The following is a 22,969-nucleotide window of genomic DNA, read 5'->3' on the forward strand; positions in this document are numbered from 1 at the left end:
GGAACAAAGTGAAACATCATTTGAAAATAAGCTAGAACATATCTTAGAAATCCCTTAATAAAAGCCCTGCCTAAAACACGACAACTACTACAGGATTGCCTCCCAGTATCTCCAGCACTCTAATTCCTTTTGGTTTTTTTTCATGTCCAAGGCCTTGAAGGGCGAGCTTCGGGTGACCGGCTGACTGAAAGACGACCGCGTCCGCGCAGTGTCACGGACCCTCTCCCGGAGGGTCGGTCGAGAGGCCGCGGCGGCGGTAACCGCGAAGACGCGTGACGGGCGGCGGCGGCCATGGCGCTCTTTGTGTCTGTGTTGTCGGCGTGCGTGCGGATGCGAGGGTCCTGTAGCGACTTGCTGCGGAGCTTCGCGCAGCGGCGGCGGCGGCGTTGCAGGTGAGGGGGGAAACAGGAGCTGCACTTGTGTTTTTTTGAAGTGTTTAAGTGCTGTCTTTGGAGGTGTCCTGTTACCCTGCTCTCTCTGTGACCCTCTGACCCTCCCCCAGCATCAAAGGTAAGCCAATTACTTCCATTACTTTGTGTGCTATTGTGAATGTAATTGTAAGCTTTTGACTTGGGCTGCCCAGTGAGACTTGTTTGCCAAACTGCAAGCACTCCACAAGACCTTCTTCCACCCCTCTTAACTGACTAGACTCAGGTTCTTTACTGCCCTGAGACAGAAAAGAGTTTATTTGGCCTTCCCTGAGGTTTTTTTTCCTGGTGTCATTTTAAATGATCATTTTTAATGTTGACCCAGGAGACATGAAACCAAAATGGCCGAACAAAATCATGACTGTTCCATTTTAAAAATGACATCATGTTACTGAAATGGTGAAATTCTGTGATTTATTTTTTTCCACTGTGAATTGTTGACGACCACCAGAGTCAGTGCTTGGAATGGAAAGAAAAAGTTATAATAAATAACTTAATAAATGTATATAAATAATAAATTATGGGAGATTTTTATTTAAAGACCACAGTAATCTCACTTCAGATATGATAAGGATGATTAGGGCAAACTCTACCCCTGCACAGAAACCCTGCACTGCCCATTCGTTCCTCCAAGCAGCCCCACTCTTTTAAGTCCGTGTGTCCCCAGCCCTTGTTTGACTTTGTCATTATGTGTGTGAAATATAGGACTGTTTGGTGGAGACTGGCTTGGAGGGCAGGCCCCTGAAATGGCGGCCGCCATGGGAGGCAGCTCGGGCGGCTGTGGGACCGGAGAAGAGGCGGCGGGGTTTGGGAGCGAGTAGCCCCATCGAATGCGAAGGGGGGGGAGGGGAGCGGAGGGACGAGGATTAGAGCGAAAGAAACGTGAGGAGAGATTGACGGGGTTAACTCCGCCCCTCTCTGAGGTCACCGGCAGGTAAGGGACATTGTCGATGACCCGGGACAGTATCCGTACACAACCACTCACCCCCCCAAGTTCTCATCGCCACCAGCCTGGGGGTTGAATCGCAGTTCAGTGAAACCAACGGTTCTTCGGCTCTCCTCTAGCATGTGTAGGTTCATGGCTTAGAGCAGATTGTGTACGTTGGTGATATAGTTATATGCGGCAGTTCTGAAGATATTCAGAGTGAAGAAGAATGGGTCAGTGCCCATTTCTTACTTCCCATAATGAAAACCCAGAGAATAGGTCTTGTGTTCCTCTGCTCTCCTGTAAAGCCGGGCAGAGGTAGGCAGCTTAAAAAAAGTACATGCTTATTAGTGTCGCTCGATCTACTGTTCACAAGAACAAGCCCTCTTTATCCCTCACTTCCGTAGCGGTGAAAACCCTATCCTCTCTAAATCTCTGAGACCGTTCTCCTGAGGAAAAGCAGGTGGTGCAGCAACATCTGAGTCTAGTCCAGTACTAATCAGCAAGCGCAATTACAATATCCTCTGCAGTCTCCTGTCGCAAGTGGCACAAATTAAAATTTTTTATTTTATTTATCTTTTACATGCTGGCTTGCTTCAGTACAGCTGTAAAACTTGTTTTTGTAATAGCAATATACAAGTGTGCTGTAGACATATACGCCTTCTTGTCCCTGCCACAACATGTCCTAGACAAAGAGTGTCATTAGAATCCCTACAGAATTATTTCAAAATCTCTCTGTCCGCATTAAACCCCAAACTGCAGAGAGCGGTGCTGGGGCTGAGGGAGAGAAACGCAGGACAAAGGCCTTGACATCGTGTTGAGGTTTAGCGCGGCGTATTAAAAGTCACTCTTTCTGTGTCAACATGGCTCCGGTCGGCCGCAGCTAACTCGCTATAAGTCACAACAGCGACGCTAAGAATTTCCCCTCCCACAGAAACCGAGACGATAGCGGCGTAACTGAAATGCTGGACGTGTTGCTGCACCCCCCCCCCCACACACACACACCCCACCCCCACCCAAAGCCTGCTCTCTGTGTCGCCGGCCACTGTGTTGTAGGGCACCACTTGTCTTGCCGTGTGGGGGGTGGGGGCCGAGGGTGAGAGAAAATAGAAAATGGAAAATTCCTGGGTGAAGTGCAGTCGTCGGTGATCAGGTGTGAACTGCAGAGCGGAGATCAGAGGGGTAAGGGGTGGAAGGGACCGACAGCTGCTCCTCGCTCCACTCTGCTCCGGCCTACAGTGCTCTGCAAACCAGCTGGAGCGGCTGGCATTCTGGGGCCCCACAGCCGCCTACTGTAATCCAGAGAGCCGGCTCTGCACCGCCAGACGGTTTTGGAAAATACATGGGTGTGAGGGGGCTGAGGGGGGTTGTGGGTATTGTATTCTTTCCAAAGTTTGTTGGGTGAATGCCTTGCTGTGTTCACCTTAAGTACATTATTATCACTGATTCGCTGACTTAAACACATGTATAACTGTATTATAACTATAATATTAACTATATTCGTGTCTATATAATACAGTGTAATTTATGCTGGGTTCCATTCACTTTTTGGTATGTATAGGCATATCTATTTGATGAAAAATACACTACATTGTGGAAAAGCACTGTACTGTAATTAAAATGTGGAAACGTGCGGACGTCTGGGAGAAAATGAGCTGCAGCTCCGAACACTAGAGCATTGCACGGACACACGTCTGATGCGCTGGTGCTGTCAGCCGATGACAGAATGAATCCTGCAGAAGCCCCATCACCGAGTCTTTAAAAAGCCCAAAACGGTCAAATATAAAAGGACTAATGTGTCCTCGGGGAGCAGTGGCTCACAAGAATTCGGGAGCATAACGAATCTCAAATAAATGGCTATTTTTTCAAATGCCGGTGTTAAGAGGTCACATTTTTAGAATGTTTTTTTTTCTCCCCAGTCTCTCAAAAAGACTTTGTTTTGGTATTGAGATCTGAAGATTGTTGTGCCCGGATACAGCTGTTAAATAAATTAATTACACCTATTTAAACTTGGTATGCGATGGCCGGTTCACAAGCTGTGTCTCGGAAGGTCCCGGTGGCTCCTCAGGAATCTTCGTCTGACAATTGAACGCGGGGCCGAGCGGCCGTTTTAAAAAACCGCCTCGCTCTTCACGCAGTGCCTCGAACAAATCCCTCTCCGTAAAAAAAAGAATCACTCCGCTTCACCTTTTGTGAGGACCCTCAGCCGGCAGCTGCTTTTTCCATTTCTCCTGCCAAATTGAAACGCTGCGTTTCGGTGAATAATTAGACGGGGGTTTTTTTTTTCCGAGCCGCGGGACCGCTTCACAGCCCAAACGTTCGTCCGCTCCTGTGTCGTAGAGCGCTTCCCGCGTCCTGGAAGGCAGAGCCCCTCGGCCCTCTGCGCCCCGCGCGGCGCTAATAGCACGGGCCGTCCTCAGAAAGCGATACGCCTGCCCGCTGACCCCGCGGCTCACCCCGCCGCACATGCGTCTTCGGCGTGTTCGCCGCGCGCTGACATTTTGCTCCGTAAAAATAACACAGATGCTCCCGACGCGCCGGGCGGGGGGGGATGGGGGGGGAGGAGGGGGGGGCAGAGGGAGGCCCCGATTGTCCCCGTCGGAGCAGGGCGTCAGCCGGCTATTTTCATTGCCTCGCCGCGAATGGCTCTCGCCTGAGTCACATTTTTACTTTTGATGTCTGACGCAGTGCCAGCGTCTTAGCCTCGCGGCTCGAAAAGCCCGGTCCCCCCGTCTGCGGCCCGGCGGGTGTTAATCTCGGATCAGCAACTCGGGTTTCGCCTGCGAGGCGTCCGCACCTCCCAGCGCCACGGCAACGGGGCCTTTTGTTTTCAACATCCCGCAGAGTGCGGACTAACAACTCCAGTCCGACTGACTTTCACACACTTCTGACGTGAGCCATCGTACAACAACAAGAAAACAATGGAGAATTTAAACGGGCCATATTCCTAGATTTTATCCAATGATCTTTTCCCTGCTGCAACCATGCTAGGTTAGTAAGGAAAATAAACTATTTTCTGTTTTTTTCATTTATCATTTTAGGGTTGTAGTGCACCGTAGGAGTGCAAAACAGTCACAAATGTCAAAAAAACAGGACAATAAATACGTTTTGAAAGATTCAGTGAATATTCCAGAAAAGATATATCCTATGGAAAAACGTTTAAGTGATAGTAGTTTTCCATGAGTGTCATATCAGCATACCCTTTTGTTGGTGGCTCCCAGGGGCTAATGACATAAATGGAATATATAAATTCATGCATAAATTCAACAGCTCTTAACGGGAATTACAGCATGAATATATCAGCGTTGTGGCAGCAGTGGAAGTAAACGTGCTGCTTGCCAGTTCGCTGTTTAATGCATTTGACCCTAAAGTGCCTGCGAATAGTCTGACTGATCGCTAGCGGTGTCTTCATTAGTCAGTGCTCAGCCCCTGTCAGGACGGCTGGTCTAGGGCCTAACCCCATGGCCGTCAATGCAGCGGCAGCCTCCGTGTTGAAATCCTGAGACTTTAAAAAGAGATTGCCTTGCCTGAGCGATTATGGGAGCACTTGTGATTGATTGAGTGATCACACACACGCACAGAAAGAGAGAGAGAGAGAGAGAGAGAGAGAGAGAGAGAGAGCTCAGCCATATAACAGAGGAGGAGATGGTTTACTGGCAAGGTATTATAGGAATAATATGCATGTGTGTTTTCATTCATGTGGTCAGCGTTACTTCTCATTTTTAGGATTAGGGGGTGGCACTATTCAGAATGTGTGTTTGGGGGGGGGGGCAGAGGGGTTAGCCCTCAGAACAGATAAAAGGGGAGGAGAGAGAGAACGAGTTCAAATTTATTGCCTGTGTCAGCTGTGTCAAATGGCCAGCTGAACCCTTGCAAATGGCAGGGGTGCGTGTGGGGGGGTTGGGCAGCTCCTACAATAATTACACATTTCTCCATTTTTGACTGCTTCACTGACAGTCAGGGTCCTCATATATTGTGTCACATCTGTGCATTTCTCAAGTGAATATTATGTTCGAAAGAGGTGTAGATTTCATTTTCCTTTCCCTTCCATAACTTTGTTTAAACTGATCACAGTGAATTTCAATTAATCCAACTGCATATTAAGCACAGCTGGCTGTGCACTGCATATAACTTCATATTTGTGAATGACATGCTCAGACTGAAAAAGTACTTAAAGAAATGACAAAGACTGAAAGGTTAATGTGAGCACTGGTTGTACCATGGGCCCAAGTCCAAGCAGGACCAGTTTTAAAATAGAAAACTCTTCTTTCAATGAACAGGTAGACTGCCACTTCTGATCTGATTGGTAGTTTGACATTCTACCTGTTCTTCTCTGAAAGAGGCCTCTAATTTTCATAAGCGAGACCACCCACATTAGAAACCTTTGCCTCTATTTTTGTGGGGTCAGAATGAGTGGCCAGTTGTTCTTTATGGCAGAGATTTTTACGATGTGGTTGGAGCTGTTTGGAGACCACCAGTCCTCCTTTCACTAGTAACCCGCGGTATAGTGGAGCTCGGATCCGGGTACCTGTGTTTCACAATTTGCCTTTTTTTGCTTACAAAAGCAAAATGCTGACATGTTGCTGTTAGAAAGTCGCACCAATCCGACTGTCTGGTTTCAGACAGGTCATCAAAAGCATTTTCAGGTCATAAACGAGCTATGTATCTTTACTTGGCATGTGGGGGCTAAGTAAAGAAGCACAGCTCGTTTATAATGTCAAACTACCGATACTAAAAATGAAACATTAACATTTCCGGGATATAATCGCGTTCTGCGACACGGTTATGTTCTGCGTTTAAAATGGACTGCCAGTTCAAGTACTGATGGCCAACACAGCGCTCAACCTCTCCCCTGTGTCACCAGGGTGTTCCCCTCTGTGCTCGGATTGCGGCTACATTTGTGCTTTGGGGATGATGAGGCTGGTCTATCCCCAAGTCAGTCTGAGAGTCCGGGCCTGCCTGCCTGCCTGCTGGTCTGCATGGGACCCATTCCCCATCGGATCCTCACCCTTGACTCAGAACCCTCCCTCCACCTGTTCCATGTTTCTGCAGCGTCACCCGGTCTTATTTTAACAGGCGGCTGCCCAGCTCCGGTGGGGTGTCAGTGGTTTTTCGGCCCAGGGGGAATTCTGTACCTTTGCCGCCGGTGCTGTAGGTGCCGGCTGGTGGGTTATTTCCATCGTTGCGTTCGGGTCAGTAAAGCTCGCCGAGACGCAAATAAATAAGATCGGGTTGCAAGTCCTCAGATCTCACCGTCACTTTGTAAACTGGAGTGGGGGGGGGGGAGTAAGGGGGGGGGGGCAATGGTGTTTCATGAGGCCGCTTGTTTTTTCTTTTTCTTTTTTTTTTTCGAACATCCCTCTCCCAAAAAGCCTCGCTGTCACCCAAGGCAGCCCATTGGAGAACTGTGAATTCCACAGTGATGAGGCCAGCAACTGCAAAAGCTCTCTCTCCCCTCAGCCTGCCCCTACACCGCCTCAGGAGCTGGCTCATAACTCCAGGCAAGACAAATGACCTGCGTCTACTGTAAAGGTGCTACTGCCTTAACCCCATTCATTTAGCTCTGCAGAACCGCTGTCACATCTGTTCCTATGCTGTTGCCAAATTAGGGACTTTTCACCTGTCGCCTCTGAAGTAGTTTTTTGTAATCGCTTGGAAAAAAAGAGGAGAATCCCCTAACTTGACTGTTCACTACCTCCTTCATCCAAAACACTGTGCCAATGTGAATAACTCTCAGAATTGACAATAAATAACAAAATGAGTAATCAAAAGTAACTTTAGATGAGTGTTTCTTATTGTCAGATGGATGGTGTGAGGGGGTGGGGAAAGTATTCTGTTGAGGCAGACTGTACTTGGAACAACCTAAAACCATCTTTCAAAAGGACAAAGAATAGGCTAATTGCTGGATAGTATTTAATCAGATTATGTGAAAATGTAATGCATACTAGGTACACATCTTGACAGATATTGATCCTTTCTTCTTTTTGCTTTCCTATAGTGAAGGCCACTTTGTCAGGGCAATGCAAATTGATTGATGGAATGAAAGCTTCCTTGAAGTGACATTAACAAGTGGATTCAATTGCTACAAGGCATTTCCCCCATTCAAATGCCAAATGGCTTGTCTGAGATGCTTAAATATTGTGTTTGACGACTAATCTGCAAGACAGAGGGATGGTGGGATGATGTAAGCATAGGGGTTGGCACAATAAAGACTCAGACTGTAGTTACGTGATGTCTTGAGTAGGAATGCACTCTTTTATAGTGAAAGCATGGTTTTAATGGAATAATTACAGAGCAAGATGTCTTTCAGAAACTAAACTGCTCTTTGCTCCCTTGTAATCTTTGCTTTAAAGTCCAAAGCTAAAATATGAGGCTTGTTTTACACTATTACTCAGATAACTATTTCTACTGAGCTGTTGGGGGTGGTGGTCTTTTGTCTCCTCAAATTGCATTTTTGAGAAGCATTCTGAGAGAAAAATCAAGAGCACCACTTTGACAGCAGTGATTTTCAGAAGGTACAAATTACGGGCCAGGTTGCTCAATCAGGGTTTGTAAGATTTGTTCTTTGATTGTGTGATAAGCAAACGGCTTTGATCTCAGGCTTTTGATTTTGTTGTCATATTAGGAAATTATGCAACCCAATTTATCCTATAATTTAGTCAATCAAACTCTATTTCCATATTGCATAAATAATAAATTATGATGTTGGAATGCTTATAAAACTGATCGCAACATGGGGCTAACGTGTGACTTCATATAAATACTGTTTGCATTTCTGACAGCATTGTTGTGGTTGATCAAATTCTGATGTAGTTCAACAGACCTGTTTCCATTGCTTTAAATTAAATGTGTCACAATTCATCGCAATTCTGTACTTCTAGTTGTTTAAAATACATTTGAAACCCTACTATTGTTGATTACTTAAAAAAAAATTACATTATGCCTTGATTATGTTTCAAAGGCCATTGAAAATAAGTGATTTCCCTAAAGATATTTGAGTGAAATCTGCGCGGTGCTACTAATTACTGGTACTTAACAGTCAGAAACTTGGGCATCCTGTGGATAATTGTTAACACCACGTCGATGTTTATTCCACGTAATCGAACAAAAGATAACTGCTGTTCCCACAATAAAAAGTAGACGTGACGTTATTGATTGTGGCTACCACATTAGCAAATGGTGTGAGCCGAAACTCCTTTAACAAGATACGGGGGATAATTAAATGCTTTTGATGGGGGATATCACACCAGACCTCCACGGCAACACCACATGTTTTTTTTTAAATACACTGGCTGATTATGGTCTGAGTACCTTCAAAAAACTAGATAAGCGTTTCTCTACGTCCATCAAATCCGAGTGGGACTGCAATTTTGATAAAGTACGCGCTTGTCCGTAACATTTCCCCCTTTCTTCGTTCTGCAGGTGGGAATTGTTTTCTTGTGGTCTCTGAGAAGACCTGTTTCGTAGAATCTTACCCACCTTCATTGTTTTCATTTTTACATACACATTTGGGCAGAAATGGGAATTAAGTTATTATATTTTTTTAATATTTACAATATTCAGAAATATAGCAGCTATAAAAGGTGTATTATTAGGCAACTGCCGATAATTGCTATTTGCAATACGTTTTTAAATGATTGGCTGCTCCCTCATAATCTTTTAACTTGAATTGATAGACAACATTACTATCTCATAACTTTTTTTCAACTGCTAGTGTTTCTTCAAGGTGACACCAAGCATTCTCCTATTGCCCACCCACTATACTAGATCCCCTTTTCCAAATACATGGGAGGGACCTCGTCTTCCCTCATTTTTCACCTTACCACAGCCAAGGACCGAGACGCGCAAGGGGCGAGGAGGCTTTTTAAATTTGGATATATCAGGGGACGCAGTGACAGCGTAAACACTGAGCTGCACCAGTCGCTTTCGTTACATCCCAATCCAAGTCCCCGCAGCGCATACGAGTTCCAGTGTACATAATGAGTCTTTTTGTATATTGTAGACATCCCCAACAAGGAGGCCACTTCCTTTGCCAGTAATAATGGAATTTGACGACTCACCGGGTAGTAATTGTAAATTTGGATACACGCTCGTAGTTTACCCAAGCTTTACTTTTCTTTTGAATTTGGATTAATTGTTATCTGATGAGAGGACCAAGATATGTTTCAAATGTGGATTTATGAAGAAACCTTCGATCATTTCTGAAGTTTTTTTTAAATGGAGTGAGTTTGCTCATTTGAACAGTGACTTGGAAAGGACAGGTCAAGTGGGAGCACACATTTCTCTTGAGGAGAATTTCTGTTGGATTTACATTCCGCCGCATTTGGGAATAACATCGTCAGACCGCTGGGGAAAAAAGATCAAGAGAATGTATGCTGTAAATCAGCGCTGTATTTACATGTAAGAATACTCTAATATCTAATAATTAACAATATGTGTAACTGGGGAAATTTAACAACAACTAATTATTATATTCAATTTCTTATAATTTCAGATCTTTTCATTTCTTCGTGCTGTGGTGTCATGCGCAGGTATGTCTTCTCAGTGTACAGATTTTGCTACCAGGCATTTAGCAGTTATCTTTAAGTAGCGACGAGTTAAAATGATGCAATTAATGGTTGATGTTTATCTGTATCTATATAACGTGTATCCATGTCTGCATATGGTTAGAGGTCTTATTGATTGGCTTCGTGTTTTTGCTGAAGTAGCCTTCAACTTTTTAAATTCTTTGATAATTGACAGCTGTATATTTAAATAAAGACACGATAAGTGTCATGATAATATATTTGCAATAAAAAATAATACACAAAGTATTAGTAGCCTGTTGTTAAGTTCAGCACCCAATTATCAATATTCAGTATTCAATCCCTACCAATTGCTTAATAGGTCTACTTTGCTCAGCTTGTATTGCATGTTTCATTCGACTATTTAGAGAGCATTAGAGAAAAATCTGTGATTTTATTTTTCCCTTTACATAAAAACAAAAAGGGGGAGAATCACCCGTCTCCTAATTTTAACCAGTATGTGAGGGAGCAGGGCGCAGTGACGGACCAGCTCAGCCGACGACAAGTCAGGGTCTACCAGCTATACAGCAGGACCAGCGGCAAGCACGTCCAGATTCAAGGCAAGAAGGTCACCGCTACCGCTGAAGATGGCAACACTTTCGGTGGGTTTTCTTTGTACATGTCCTTACTTTTCAAGAATTTACCAATTATAGTAAGCATTGGCTTTACAACCTAAATATTTCTAAAATATAAATTAAAGGAACGGGTTCATTCAATTGTGCAGGGCAAATCCAAGAACGTAGAATTAAGAAGCCCATCAACGAAGGGGTCTCTCACTATGTGTACTGTATATGTTAATTAAATGTTCGAGTAGCCATTGTTTATTCAATCAAACGCCACCCTTTGTCTGTGTGCAATACACAAGAAGGGTGAAAGACCTGATTAGGAAGGATGAACCTAGGCCTACCCTTGTTGGTCAATTTCGATAATATACTCTGCTGGGAAATTTATTCTGTCTGGATTAAGTATTGTTCTGTTTTGAAAACTGGATTTTAAAGTAAATTATTTAACTTTGTAAGTAACCATGAACAAAGTACCCCTTCCTCACTTGCCTGAACACCAACTTTAACAAATTCTTTACTGGCAAAACCAGAAAGGCTTAAGTGGCTCCTAATAATTTCACATGCCCCATAACCCCAGTTCATTTTATTTGAAAGTCAAATATTTAACATCATTTAATAGTAGTCTTTCTGATGAATGTAATCTGAACATCTTTCTTGGTTTCCAGTATCTCAGTCATTAGTAGGGAGTATTTTGTTACATAGAGCACATACTGTGTTTCTTTTAATCAGTGCCAATTTTTTCGGAGTCTATAAGCCACATATTGTATTGTTACATTCACACTAATCCTACTGAGGTATAGCCATTCACCTTTTCGGATGTGCTAAATGGGCTTTGTCAATGAAGGAAATTGTTGGTAGTTGTGAAATATCTAGACTGATTTTGTTCCTCGGGTTGAGTCTCTGAACACTTCAAGCATCTATTTTCAGTTTTTCAAGCTCCTTTACACTACACACACAACTATTTCTGCTTATCTCGTGCACTTGACATTTTAACATTATGAATCCACAAGCTATAATCACTACATTTGCAATATATTGTGCATTAAATTTGTGAATTATATACATTATGTATTGTAATCTCTAAAGTTTTCAAACATTAAAAATTTAGTTTTAACTTTCTGTGCTTACACACCTGGTTCTGATAAGGTCCATCTGTCCCTATCATAGATTCTTTCAAATCCAAAGGATGAACTCATACCAGCCTCATACCATCCCATCCTTCCCTCATGCGCCAATGGGCTGGGCAGATTTCATGGGTTTATAGGTGGGCTGTAATGCAGCTGAAACCTGTCTTCTCACCAGGGCTGTGTGTTGATACGGTGGACCTCACTTTATATTGCAGCCAGGCTCTTCGTAGAGACGGACACCTTTGGCAGTCGGGTTCGGATCAGAGGAGCAGAGAGCGGACGCTACCTCTGCATGAACCGGAAGGGAAAGCTGGTTGGAAAGGTTTGTCATGTTTCCCATTGTAGACTTTTATTTACATGCTAGGAATGTTTGAGGATGTTTCACAACTTTTTTTTTTAATTCATCATATTCTTCTTATACGAGAGCTTTGAGTTCTTATTCAAATGTTATTCATCTTAGTTTAATAACTATTTAAACTATGTATGGATGGTTGTCAATTTTTTTTATTGCTACCCACATACAAAGAGCTACTGACGTTTTTGGCCTTTTTTTCCAAATGCACTCAAAGGAAAAGAAAGATGCAGGTTTTTTTTTTAAGTCTGTTGAATTCATTGTGATGACTGAGCAATCAAAGTATTATCCAGCTACAGGGTGGAACAGGGGGGAGGGCCACAATGAATGGAACGGTACACCTTTGATTCCAGTTGAAATATGAGAGACGGAGCTGGGAATGGTAGCTTGCACTAACCTGGCTCAGTGAGGAACAAAGAGAGGAGAGGGGCTGGTCACGGTTCATGGGCTGATGGCCTTACAGATCCCGGTCTGGCAAACAGTGTACCAGGGACGAGCGAACATTCTTTTCACACCCGTAATATGTCTGGTCAGATGTCAGTCTTCCTCTTCCTGCGGGGAAATCTTCTGGTCTTCTCGCCGTGAAAACAAAACTTATCAGCAGAATTTAATTTTATTGGGTTTCTGGACTGGGCATGTGTTAACCGTGAATAAATAAATAAATAAAGATATGAGGTGTAGTAGTGTTGCTTTCAAACAACTTGTGTTTCTAGAAGACATAGATAAAGTGAAATATGTCTTTATGAAAGCATGAAAATCTCTCTTTTGGGAAAAGTTAACTTCAGAGAGTGGGTATTTGTATAGAGTTACTTGCACAAATATTTGTTTTCTTAAATGGCAAAGAAATAATGTGTGCACCGTAGGTTTCTTGAAAATTCTTGGCAACAATACAGACATTTCCAGATCTATACAACTGACATAGATGAAATTGCAAAAGTGATATGAGCTTGACAGTGGTTGTCTCCTGTCGTGTGCAGTCCCCAGTCTTATTTGAAACTTTAAACTGGCAGCTGTGGTCCTTCTGGAATTCTGATGTTAAAATTATTGTTTGCGTCATGAATGGGTTCTGCTCAGAATCAGCGATTGGAGTCTGTGGGTTAAGGTCAGTAGCATTCTTGTCAGTGATGATCCTGTGTTCAGCTACTGGTGACCTTAATGCAACACACATCACAACAGCCTCTTCTCTTGGGCTCTGAGTAACGCTGCCTGGTCCAGTAGAACTGGCTTGTTGGGGAATGCTGGGGCCTTTTTTCCCCCTTGTCCTCGTTAATCAGGTTATCAGCCTCGCTCGCCGTCACTCTTCCGAGCACAAAAGCCCATATCCATCTCAGAAAATGGCAACTGGGCCCTCGGGTTTACATATCACAGTGGGCTGCCCAGAATTTCATTTACCCGGGCCTGTGTGCTCACTCAACTGCTTCATCCAAGTCTGAGAACCCAGTGAGAGTGATGTAAAGCAGAAAGTAGGGTGCTACCCAGTGGCACTGGCACCACGCTGTTTTGCCACTGCCGGCTCTCTGGTTTAAAATCTTCACTAAATAATAAGGATGATTCTGCAATCTGCACACTGAGTGTGCTCCCCAGTGCAATTAATTTACTAGCTCCAAATAAACTGTGTATATATTTGATGGCAGATTAATAAAATAACCTTCTTATTTAGTCAGCTGCTTAGTTCAGCATCTGTCTGAGCTGGAATGTGCGTGTTCTGTTGTTTTACATGTTAAAATCTTCCCTTCGCGCACACCCCACAGCCCAACGGAAGAAGCAGAGACTGCATCTTCACAGAGATAGTCCTGGAGAACAACTACACGGCCTTCCAGAATGCCAAATACGAGGGCTGGTACGTGGCCTTCACCAGGAAAGGAAGGCCCATCAAGGCTTCGAAGACCAGGCAGAACCAGAGGGAGGTCCATTTCATCAAGAGGCTCCACAAGGGCCCACTGCCCTTCCCCAACATGGACAGACCCAGACACTTTGAGTTCATCAGCTTTCCGCCCACCCGTAGAGCCAAACGCAACAGGAAGTCACGGACGTCTCCTTAACACAGGACGAAACTGTACATAGGACTGGACTCATATTTTTAAATAATAACAGAAAGAAGCAACTTTATTTTTATATTTTTAATACTTTTAAATGCCAAAAAAAAAAGCGAGAGGAGACTTTTAGATGTTAATGTAAAATGGTCACGTGTAAATATGGTGAGATAGCAAATTAAATGAATGTATATATTTAATATTATTGTGTGTGTTTGTATGTCTGTCAGCGCTTTGCAAGGAGAAGAGCAGTGGTCATGAACAGTTAGAAAGATGAATAAATGCTCTGACTCTGTCTGGTTCCAACCATCTGCTCTAACCCATCGAGGTGAGTGGGAGCGGGTGCTGATTTCTGTCTTGCACTGAAGGCATTCATTTGTAAATTTCCATTAGTTGCAGCAGTTATCTATCTTCTTTTTAGAATATTAAATGTAATGTTCCTGAGACCTCTGGTTTAAATGCTTTTTCCGTTTCAGTACACTTTTGAGACAACTTCCTGAGCAGAACGACACGATCAGATCCAGGTAATCATGTGGCTCAAATGACAGAACTCATTGTGCATTGTGCAAAAAGTGAATGGGGTATTTGTCTATAACCATCTGTAAGTTTACCAAGAAGTATGTTTTGTGCTGTCTACATAGGAGAACTATGTAATTTTTTTAAATAAATAGTGCGAGCCTGTTTACCTGCTGAATACCTCAGAATAAAAAGCAGGTGCAAAAGCTTCTGTGTGATGGAAGGTATATGGCTGTTACCTTCTTCTCCGTTTCTATCACCACAGTTTTTGATAACATCTGTTAGATTTCAAGGAAAAGGTATGAGCCAGGAACTGTAAACAATCGATATTCTTCATTCTGAAGAAGGGGATTTAGTTCACACAATATATATTCCAAGTCCCACAGGAGCAGTCCCTCTGAGAATTTGTAGCACACATATAATATCACTTGGGGTCCACCTTCACCTTAGAAAACCATAATTTGTTACCTTCACTGATATCAAATAAGTTTAATATGGTTATATTTACTGCTTTAGAGTGGTATCTAATATCTTATCATTATTACATTACTTAGAAGCAGCTCTGAGCGCCCCTTCATACCACATCTAAAGCTACAAAATCACTTCATCAATTACATAAGACAACAATCCTTCAATACATAATATATGTTAATAAAAATGCACACATATATAAAATTGAACTTTTAAACTCCAACAGATCACATCAATAATATTTAATATCACACAATGAATACATCAATAAAGTAGGCTGCCTTTCTTGTATACAGTTTAGTCAGTGTTACCTTCAAAGGAAATTCAGCAGCATGCGCTAAGAGAAGGAGAGAAACTGGCAAGTAGCGCAAGGTCACCTGTGTAGCTTTTCAGTTGGGCTCCATTTACATGTGGAATCTGGTACAGCTTCCTCTGGGAACGCGCTTTCATTAAAGACACGAACTGAGCAAGAACTGAAATCACTTTACCACACTTTTATCAGTAATTAAACCAGTGACTTTGCCTCCGGTGAATAGTGACTCTGAATACGGTGTCCTGCACCTGTGGGAATTCAAGCATGGTTTAATCAATCTAATCTGAGAAGGAAATGAATGAGCAGAGATCTTTTTTTTGTCTGTATTCTTTCACCGACGCTCTCAGTTGGTGTGGTCCGGAAGCTGGCTGGGATATAATCGTTAAATACACTTGCTGCAATGCGACCTCTAGTGATTTGTTGACTCTACAGCCAATTTCCAAGGTAGCAGGCTACTTGGAAAATCTACAACAAATCAGGCTTCAATACACACTGGCAAACGAACAATTTATTTGGTTTTGGGTAAACTGATTAAATAAAAATGTAATATACCTAATTGTAAAATTACTATAACCTAATAAGACATGCAGAACCAAAAATATCGCCATGATAATATTTTACATTAAAATCACAAAGGTTTTGGTCAATTTAAAATTAACCTGTGTGGTGAATTGAGCTACCTATGTAATTTAACTGGGTAAAAATGAGTTGATAAAGGACTATGAAAAAATGTTATCTGCTTCTTGCATAAGTTAGGCAGTGGGTTTAAACATAGCTAAAATTGTAAGAAAACAATGTCTTACATTGGGAAATAATTTTCAAAAAACATCCTAGGAGTTTAATTAACATTGACTGAAAAAATATGCATAATGTATTTTACAAATGGTTTAGGAACCTCAAATTCTCAGGATTCCTGTTCAGAGATTAAAAGTTGGATTGCCCTTCCTAGTCTCAACCATCGACACGCAATAAGAGCAAAATGTTGTTGCCCGACACAGTTTCTTTACTGAAGAAAAGGCCCATCTTACTGTTTACAAAGTTGGTGCATCTAGTACCTCATGCCATAAGATATTTGGAAGCTTACTGAGAAGCTATGTTCATAGTGTTAGTAGTTGCTAAGCATCATTGGAACTTTGATTTGAACCAGATTCTATGGTTAGATGAGACAAAAACAGAGCTTTCTGGCCACAAACACCACCAGTAGGTTTAGTGTAAAAACAGGGATGGTCATGTAGAAAAGGAACCAAGTCCCTATTGTGAAGCATGGTGGTGGATATGTGATGTTGTGGGGCTATTTTGCTTCCTCTTTCACATAAATAATTCTTACTTTTGTTCATTAAAATGTTCTAATGAAAAACCAATATGGAACTTTGTTTTTGTGCATATCCCTGGTGTTTGAGATGATGAATGCTGACTGTTTATAAATGCTAATCACATGTTCATGTGATTAGCATAAGGAAACAGATAGATAAGACAAAATATGGGGAGTGCCAAAATTCCTACGCACAGTTTATGATCAAATTTGATTGTACACACGTTTCGTGAATGAGGCCCATTGTGAGGATGCATGTCATAGATTCCAATCACGGACCAGGAGATTTTAGACTAAATCCTGGCTTCCTCTAAAACTAAAACTGGCTAAAACTGAATCATGGTTAAGTCTTCCAGGAGGATAATGATCCAATGCTTACCTTTTTTAAAAACCCAATTTAAATGCACAGCATCTATCATTTATCTCAGCAATGGTTAAGAGGAAAACGGATTCGATTTACAGAGCTATGGCGCCACCCAGTGTTTAAAATTAGCAACCACAATATCAAGCAGGCTAAATAAAGCAGTGTGCAAAAAATAAAAAAATCCACTAAATCATAATTCATACAGCTCCTTAAATAACCAACTAACCAATAACTTAATATTGCAGTAAAACTAGAGAAATAAAGTTGTGTTTTATTTTATTTCAAAGGAATCCTTTGAAAATGGATCCTTCTAACTGTCATCCTGTATCTGAATGTAAGTTTAATCTTATTTTTTGTAATGAAATAATATTTATTTTAAAACTCTAAAGTATAACCACGAACATGGGTTCCAGATTAGCTCAGGCTAGAAACCCATGGTACAATATATCTGTTTCATGTTTTTAAAGTGCAACAATGTGTATATGTATTGTCCATGACAAATAATCAGAAAAGGCTTTCTAATGTGCGCGACTCTATATACACAAGAGTCAAGGTAAAAATGCATTGAGTTTTTTTTAATCAGTTTGTTCAGCAGGTCAGAAATGGCAGCCTACTAAAATACTGACTGTACACAGTGCTTAGTGAATAATGTCCCTACTGCACACATTCCTACTGTGCATTTATATATGAGTCCAGAGGGAATCCTTTACATTACCCACTGAATGAAAGCATAGCGTTTTTGTTTTTCTCGTTTGACATTCTGCATAGGCCTGCGGGGGTGTATTGGGGTATTCTGAATTTGTTTGTCCTGCCAATGGAGATCTCTTCTAGATGAACAAAGAATGTTTGACCTCACACTTTGAATGGAATCCTGTCAATGCCATTCTGGGACAGTTTGGAGAATCGAGGTCAGGTGGATCACGTGCCTGGTTGGCACTGTGTATATTCTAGTCCTTTATCCTTTACAAACAATAATACACCCCACAGGCATATATATAGGCCTATCTGGAATTATTATATATATTTGTCCCTTCCTGATTTTATCTATTATTGCATATTTGTCTCACTGAATGGATTAGATCTTTAGACAAAAATGTAATATTAGACAAAGAGAATTTGAGTAAACATAAAACACATTTTTAATATCATTTCATTTATTTAATGCAAACAATAATCAAACACCAATATTGCCCATGTGAAAAAGTAATTTCCCACTTAACTGGTTGCACTACCTCTAGCAGCAATAACTGCTAAGGTGGGATTTTAGGCCATTCTTCTTTGGAGAACTACTTTAATTCAGATAAATTGGTAGGTTTTTGAGCATGAACTGTTAGTTTTATGTCCTGCAACAGCTCTCAATTGTTTTAAAGTCAGGATTTTGACTAGGCCACTTCAATACTTTAAGTTTGATTCAGATGTGGACTTGCTTTTGTGTTTTGGATCATTATCTTGCTGCATAATCCAATTAAGCTTCAGCTTCAGTTCACAGGCAGATGCCCAGACATTATCCTTAAGAATTTTCTGGAGCCAAATTCATAGTTCTTTCAATTATGGCAAGCCATTCAGGTCCTGAGCCAGCAAAGCATCCCCACCACAAGACCACCGTGACGTGGTATGAGTTACTGGGACTCTGTATTGCTAACGGACAAAGACGCATCCAAGTTTGAATTTTGACTCATCTGTCCATGAAACCTTATCCCAAAGGCTTGGGGATCATCCAGGTGATTTCTTGAAAAGGTGAGATGAATATTGATGTTTCTCTTGGTTAGCAGTGGTTTTCACCAGTGGCTACTCTCCCATGAATCCCATTTTTGCCTAGTCTTTGTCTTATCATGAACACTGAACTTAGCTGAAGCAAGAGAGACCTGCAGTTCTTTGGATGTACTTCTGGGATCTTTTGTGACTTCCAGGATGAGTTGTCGTTGCACCCTTTTGGCAAGTACCAAAATCCTGAGACGATTCACCACTGTTCTAAGTCTTGCATTTGGAGATAATGGCTCTCATTGTGGTGTGTTGGAGCCCCAGAGGCTGAGAAATGATTTTGCAACCCTTTCCAGACCAATATATTTCAACAACTTCTTTTTTCTCATCTCTTCTGGAATTTCCTTTGATTGTGGTGTAGTGTACTCTTAGAAAATTTGTGGTGACCACTTCACATTGATTATGAGGTTCAATATGAGTGAGGTTTAGATTCAGCAGGGCTGGTTGCAAGCATGCCTGGCGGTGTTCAATTAGCTGAATCTAATTATCAATTAAATTTGGTAAATTGTTTGATTGAGCATCTAAGGGGGCAATTACTTTTCACAAGAATAATGGGTGTTTAATAATGTTTTGTGTTTACTCAATTTCCTTTTGTCCAATATTACATTTTGTCTAAAGTTCTGCAACCATTCAATGTGATAAATATGCAATAATAGAGGAAATCAGCAGGAAGGGGATAAATACTTTTTCACGTCACTGTGCATATATACATATACAGATAGATAGTCTGCCAGCCAGCCAGCAAGAAAGAATAAAAATTGTCGTTTAAAATTGCAATCTCAGGGGTTGGTTTAACTGTGGTGTAGAGACGGGTAGTCCATCAAGGGCCACACGCCTGTACGGCTTCATCGACTTTATGTTCAATGGGTCGGGCCCATTACTGACGCTGTAGGCGAATATAAACCAGTCATCTTTTTATATCCACAAGCGAACAGACGTCGACTCGAACGCTGGAGAAATGGTTGTCCTGGCAACCGGTGCACGGATGCCCAAGGAAATGGGCTCCTCCTAATGGAGATAGCCTATGTCGTGTCAGCTTCACAAACTGGAAGTGCGTTCTATGTGGAGGTAACGTCTATTAGTTCTGTTTGTCGTTGGCTAGATGCAATGTTTAAGGCTGCTAAAGGAAGACGTAGTTCCCTACACTTGTATAATTGCACCATGTACGCCAATTCTCTTAGTCTCATTATAGCATTCCCATTTCCTAGTAGTCAATTTTTCTATCGTTTTCCTAATGACATCAACATCAGCATTTGGTTCAATAAATTGTCCAAATTATGTAGGCTACAAAATGTCCTTACTTAGTTCTGTGATGACAAAAGCAGGCCATTTACATTGTACGTTTTTCTAGTGTTAATTATGTTGCCCATGAACTGAAACGCTAATAAGATTTCATTCTATCGTTTTCCATTCACATTGTGTTTGTGTTTGTTATTAGTCAACAATGTTTAATAGCATGTTTTTCTTGCTATTGCATAATATACAGGCCGACAAAAACCCTGCATTATTTTTTATTATAAATTATGTTGAAAAAATAACAACTTATTTCATATACTATTTGGTGTAGCGATTCAGAATGACACATTTGCCTTCTCTTTTAATCCATGGCAAATAGTGCAATGTCATGTTTCCAGCGTACCCCCCGTCATTGAGAATGGATTGAGCCAGCTGTGCGGCAGGCAGCAACAGTAGAAACGCACATTGCCGCTATCTAAATAGAGCAGCCTTGCTCTGTGCATGCAGTGCAGCGAGGCTAGTCCTGATAACTATTCCCCACCGAAACGGCCATATCCTCTATGTGACTACTGAATTGGAGGATTTGGCCTGTATTAGCCCTCAAACAGTAAACCGTATCCAGGGAATTTAAAAGCAAAAGGGATTAGTTTGCTGGCTTGTGGAAGGAGGAGACGGAGGGCTGGTTTATTTGGAAAAGGACAATATTTGCAGGTGTGCAAAGGTAAGAACATTCAAATCATGTTCCGTCACGTTTCTACACTCAGTCGTTATAGTTACACGAACAGTTTAATTAAAATAATTGTTATATCCTTTTATTGCATTTTAAATTGTACTACATTGTTCGGGGATTCTTCTGCTGGTATTCGAGGATTAGATGTTTTCAATAGCGCTTTTATGAAGAACGTAGACTAAACAGTAGGCTGTCACAAACGCAACGTAGGCTATAATTCCCTTTCAAATAAAAGTACGCGATTTTAAGTTTTTTGTTTATTTCTTTGTTTGTTTAAATGACATCAAAACACGGAACCTGTAAAACCGGTAAACAAAATAGCCGGAATTTATGTTTGGGATTATGCGAGGGCGATGTGATGTTTTTACATAACATCACTGGCGATGGAGATAGCCGGACAGGTCCCATACTCACTGGATTAGGACAGGCGAATGGTGAAATGGATGCTGTGACATGCAGTCAAGGGTAACGGCGCAGCAACCGCATAGAGGTTTGTCCCGTATGGTCTGTTCTCGAAGTGAGCCTTTTTATTTTTAGGCTAAGTGGTTACACGTGTGAAATATGTGAGGATGACGTGGTTCCGTCAATTTATTGAGGGATAGAATTGTTGAAAGCAAACAATAAAATAAAAAACGAAATGCAAGATGCTTGCAATCCACTATGATCACAGATAACCCCATTGGTTTCTGACAGTATTACGTTCAACATAATGAACCCGAAAATAGGCTACCACATTACGTAGGCTATATTATTATTAGACATGGCAAGAGGATGCTTAAAATGAATTGATGCAGCCTAGCCCCCCTTTTGGATGTGTTGGTCATTGATGGGGCTACTCTGAGTGTCCGCTGATGTTTTTGGACCAGATTTTAATATTTTGTTTTCTAAATGCTAACGTTTGGAACTCCCTCAAATTCAATGTCCTCAATATTTGCAGAATTTATGTGCTTAGTAGCAAAAGCTCGGCGTAGGAGGCCTGGAGCCTGCATGACTATAGTTAGATTTCAGTCAATAATGTATCGTCATGAACCGCACACTCTCTCTGGCTGAGCAGATGTGGGCTTTTAGTATTTTGGGAAGCTGCTGTTCAGGTTGAATTACAATTACCTTTTGGGACAGTGTTGGTGATCTATTCCAGGCTTTCTCAAACCTTAGCCTATAAACACCGAATGCTGGTTTTCACTCTATCTTGCACATTGGATGAAGCTGTGATTAATTATACTACTTGGTTTAGTTCACACTGATTAACTAATCAATAAAGTGTAATGTTTCTGTTTACTAATTTCTTGAAAGGGCCCAGTTGAATAGACATAGCTCACAGGTGCTGGTATATTAGAAGGCTTGTCCATCTTCACAAGGTCACTGGGAATCATTTAAGTCCTTGTTATGATCATGCTGTGGGGTTAGGTTGCACCAAAAAAGCTTCTGAACAGATCCTCTGTCTTTTTCAATGGAGTTGCTAGTGAGGTTTAAACCCAACGTGCCACTGTAGTTTAGGGATGAGTTTTTGCCCCCTGAACTTTAGTTATAATCTTTATATCTCATTGCACAAAAATGTAGCCGTTGAAGTAGTTAGTGAAACATTTCCGTAGTGCCACTGACTGTTTTGGTGTTTTGCAGAAAATTTTATTTGTATTTATTCTGTTGCTTTTGGTAATGTTTTGCTGAGCAATGGTGACAGTCTTACACAGTGAAGGAAACTCTACTCTACCAGCTGTGAATGATTTTCCTAAATCTTAGAATTGCAGAGAATTCTTCTGCTATCTTCAGTTTTCTACTGTTTGTTGGCTGGTGTTCTGCTTTGTCAACAAATAGATCAGACATGCTTCATTGTCATATAGTTTGTGAGCCATTATGGTGTATGGGAAATGTGCAGTTTCTGTTGTGGGGATACATTGGAGTAGAAAACTGCCACTCTTACAAATAAAACGTTTTGAGGGTTGTCCTTTCCCCTTAATTATTCAATGTAGCCTACAACATGACATTAATAGGTAAGCTTAATAACCAACTTTGGCTACTCAGTATTTTACCTTTATATATACATAAGACAAAGGCAAGCAAAATGGTTAAGCTGAGCTTCTTGTCAGCTTGCTTAGCTGGCAAACTAGCCCTTGGTTCCTTTAAGCCTCTTAACAGAGAATTGATTGTCAACCGGATTTCAAGGGGATAGGGATTTTTAATTAAAATCAGGCACACACGAATGATGAAGCCATGTTTTAGCTCCTCTGTGTAAGGGCTTCAGCCTAACAGAAGAAACCAGATACACTGGCTAAC

General features: G+C 41.6%; 2 protein-coding genes across 9 annotated transcripts in view; both read left to right on the plus strand.

Moving 5' to 3' along the window:
- The first annotated feature begins 8,587 nt into the window (after positions 1 to 8,587).
- Positions 8,588 to 14,715, plus strand: fgf17 (fibroblast growth factor 17). Of its 4 annotated transcripts, none has more exons than XM_064347431.1 (6): positions 8,588 to 8,775; positions 9,598 to 9,753; positions 9,848 to 9,884; positions 10,342 to 10,519; positions 11,823 to 11,929; positions 13,711 to 14,715. In XM_064347431.1, the coding sequence occupies exons 2-6, from the start codon at positions 9,722 to 9,724 to the stop codon at positions 13,999 to 14,001; spliced, it is 645 nt and encodes a 214-aa protein (XP_064203501.1). In that variant the 5' UTR covers positions 8,588 to 8,775; positions 9,598 to 9,721; the 3' UTR covers positions 14,002 to 14,715. The 4 variants fall into 4 exon arrangements, 3 of the variants coding, with proteins under 3 accessions (XP_064203501.1, XP_064203499.1, XP_064203500.1); XR_010331866.1 differs by lacking the exon at positions 8,588 to 8,775 and having other exon boundaries at positions 8,905 to 9,753; positions 13,711 to 14,320; positions 14,469 to 14,715; XM_064347429.1 differs by lacking the exon at positions 8,588 to 8,775 and having other exon boundaries at positions 8,905 to 9,753.
- Positions 14,716 to 20,430: 5,715 nt separating this feature from the next.
- Positions 20,431 to 22,969, plus strand: part of LOC135261293 (dematin-like) — a 29,813-nt gene continuing 27,274 nt past the window's right edge. For 3 of the 5 annotated variants that reach the window (XR_010331869.1, XR_010331868.1, XM_064347441.1), the window contains exon 1: positions 20,431 to 20,686. The gene's annotated coding sequence lies outside the window, so the exon portion shown is untranslated. The remainder of the gene's footprint in view (positions 20,687 to 22,969) is intronic. The other 2 variants (XM_064347440.1, XM_064347439.1) reach the window with 1 other exon arrangement.

The sequence above is a fragment of the Anguilla rostrata genome, chromosome 8 (genome assembly GCF_018555375.3).
Source record: "Anguilla rostrata isolate EN2019 chromosome 8, ASM1855537v3, whole genome shotgun sequence".
In the NCBI taxonomy this organism is placed as follows: Eukaryota; Metazoa; Chordata; class Actinopteri; order Anguilliformes; family Anguillidae; genus Anguilla; species Anguilla rostrata.

Bases quoted from the DNA above. Each gene is read 5' to 3' on its own strand.
- fgf17 (XM_064347429.1), top strand. From the start codon at position 9,533: ATGAAGAAACCTTCGATCATTTCTGAAGTTTTTTTTAAATGGAGTGAG. The intron at 10,520-11,822 runs GTGGGTTTTCTT...TTTATATTGCAG, and splicing joins TGAAGATGGCAACACTTTCG to CCAGGCTCTTCGTAGAGACG. The intron at 11,930-13,710 runs GTTTGTCATGTT...CACACCCCACAG, and splicing joins AGGGAAAGCTGGTTGGAAAG to CCCAACGGAAGAAGCAGAGA.